This window comes from Corvus brachyrhynchos, unplaced genomic scaffold (genome assembly GCF_000691975.1).
Source record: "Corvus brachyrhynchos isolate BGI_N302 unplaced genomic scaffold, ASM69197v1 scaffold14, whole genome shotgun sequence".
Lineage (NCBI taxonomy): Eukaryota > Metazoa > Chordata > Aves > Passeriformes > Corvidae > Corvus > Corvus brachyrhynchos.
Window position 1 is genome coordinate 22,794,557 of NW_008239110.1, and position 2,586 is coordinate 22,797,142.

At 38.6% G+C, this 2,586-nt stretch overlaps 1 protein-coding gene across 11 annotated transcripts in view; it reads left to right on the top strand.

The window, feature by feature from the left end:
- Positions 1–609: 609 nt before the first annotated feature.
- Positions 610–2,586, top strand: part of ARID1B (AT-rich interaction domain 1B) — a 296,599-nt gene continuing 294,622 nt past the window's right edge. For 5 of the 11 annotated variants that reach the window (XM_017739507.1, XM_017739513.1, XM_017739516.1 and 2 more), the window contains exon 1: positions 610–882. In XM_017739507.1, the coding sequence (XP_017594996.1) occupies positions 625–882 (258 nt within the window). In that variant the 5' untranslated portion in view covers positions 610–624. The remainder of the gene's footprint in view (positions 883–2,586) is intronic. The other 6 variants (XM_017739512.1, XM_008637893.2, XM_017739515.1 and 3 more) reach the window with 2 other exon arrangements.

Sequence of the window (2,586 nt, forward strand, 5' to 3'; positions counted from 1 at the left end):
CCTCCCTTACCTCCCTTCCCCCTCCATCACTGGTTGCAGTTTGATTTTCTGAGGTCTATTAAGGAGGCAAATATACTTTCATGTAATATGTGGGTTATGACTTGCTTTTTGATCTGGAAACTTATTAGTGTGCACGCTAGCAATAGGAAAATGCTGAAATACAGTGTTCTGTATGCATTGCACTTCTTGGAAACTTTCTTTTCTTTCCACTTTCTCTTTTTTTTCAATGTAGGAGAACAGACATTTTCTCAAGGTTAAGTGGCTTGTCCACTGTTTGTGTCTCTTTATATATTTTTATGGTTTTATTTTATTTTTGTTTTAACGCTAACATCAGTGATGCTAATCAGTTTGCAGCAGTATATTTAATTATTTCTTAAGCTGAAATTTTTTGAGCAGTTTTTCTGCTTTCTGTCTGTATGGGTAACAAACAGCCTCAAGTTTTAGTGCAAAAATTTTTTTTTTTTTCATTGTTTTAAATAGAATAGAAGTCCCAAACTCACTATTCAGAACCTCATCTAATTAATCAGAGAACCAGGGTATGGTACTTTGCCAGTTTGTATGTCAAGTCAATATTTGATGTATAAAGCATTGAGAAAACACGTGTCTAATTTCCCCGCAGTGAGCATGACGATTCTGACCTTTTTCTTTGCATGTCTTAAATATTCCTTTGCTTGTATTTGCCAACAGGGCAGTCCGATGGATCCGATGGTGATGAAGAGGCCGCAGCTGTACGGCATGGGCAATAACCCTCACTCTCAGGCACAGCAGAGCAGCCCCTACCCCGGGCAGTCCTACGGCCCTCCCGGCCCCCAGCGCTATCCCGTGGGAATGCAGGGCCGAGCCCCAGCAGCCATGGGAGGAATGCAGTATCCACAGCAACAGGTTTGTGGAGGATTTTTCTGGGTTGCTTTGGTTTCCCTCCTCTCTTTCTCTTCCCTTCTGACACTGCGGTAATACAGAGGGTGCAAGAGAAAAACCCCAGAAATAAGGATTTCTTGTGCAGAACAAGGATGAAAGACTGTTTTAAAACTAAATAAATTATGTTCACAGTGTGATTGTTTTGTGAAATCCCTTACAGTTGGAAAACGATTTAGTTTTTGCTGGTATCTTTCTGGAGAGAGAGAATTATGTCAAATGCCATGAATTTTCTTTTTTTTCCAGTCGACACCACTTAGCCTTGCATATTTTTTGGTTCTTTTCTTTGCTGTTGTTGCTATTTTGTTTTTGGTTTTTTTGGTGGTTTTTATGTTCTCTTTCTCTCTGGCTTACATTTAAATGTAAGATGAAAACCTAGAGCTGACATCAGTACATCAAGGCTACTGTAGTCCAGCGCATACAAAAGTGTTACATATTTATATCAGCTGTTTGTTGTGGTCGTGGTTGGTTTTCTTTTTTCCCCTCATTTTGGTAGGAGTCTGTAGCTTTTCCTATGTTTTTTTTTTTTTTCTTTTACCATCTCTTTAAGGTCAGGATTTTTTTTTTAAATATATCAGAGTATATAGAAAGGTAAGAATCTCCTTTTTATCTACTTGGATTTCACTGCTGATAGAGACCTCTTGTCTCAGCTATTTTCCTACCCTTTTTAAGAAGGTCGATCTCAATATGCATACCATATACTAAGGAAGATACAGCAGTTTTCAAGAGGGAGAGATAAACCGAGGTTAAGAAGCTAATGTTTTGCTAATTTTTTTTTTTAATTAGGGATGTGAGTGTAGGCAGTGAGAGCTCTACACCGCCTCGTGAGCACAACAGTAACTTGATCATTTATGGGAAAGAACATTTGTTTTATGCAACTGACCAGTCAGAGATTAGCTTTTTTTTATGTCATCTTTTGTTAAATTTAGAAAAGAAAATAAAATTTTGGACTCCTGGCAGATAGGTGCCTGGCCAATTCTTGTTATCACCTATCCAGCAGGACAAGATGTTAATCAGGCAGTTAATTAAATAACAGTTTCAAATATATTCTAGTATCATTAGCACAAGTCTTAATTTTTATTCTTTTTGTTGTTAAATAGATACTTACTGGTAAGGAAGAGATTGTTTAGTTTAGAAATGCCAAACAATATATTTGGTTGCTAGATTCAGACAGCAGAGCATTTTGTCAGTTGCAAAAGGGAGGAGAAATTGAATAAAGGAGGCTTTATTTTTCTCCGCGTAGCTGTAGCCAAAGTGAAGTTATTAAAACACATTTTTAATTTAAAAATGAGTTATTCTGTGTTACGCGGAGATGAGTGTTGAATTTGCAGTGCATTTGCTAATTGCTTGGTAATTGTAAATTACCCGTCAGCAGGCAGTGACCTGGCAGCGCCATTGGCTGCCGGCCCCATCCGTCTCCTCGCAGCCCTGCTCTAAGTGGCTGAGCGGCAGCGCCGGCCCGAGCACCAGAGCTCTTTGGGGAAAAAGGGACAGGATAATTATGACATTGAATTTTTATTGAACGGACATCACCACCTAGGCATGATTTTGTTTTGGACAGCCTCCAGAGCTTCGTGTGTTTGGTTTGTGAACCTGTAATGATCTGAATCCAGTTCTTTTCATATTGCTCATATATTACCACCTTTCTACAAAGGATTAAAATGCAGGAAT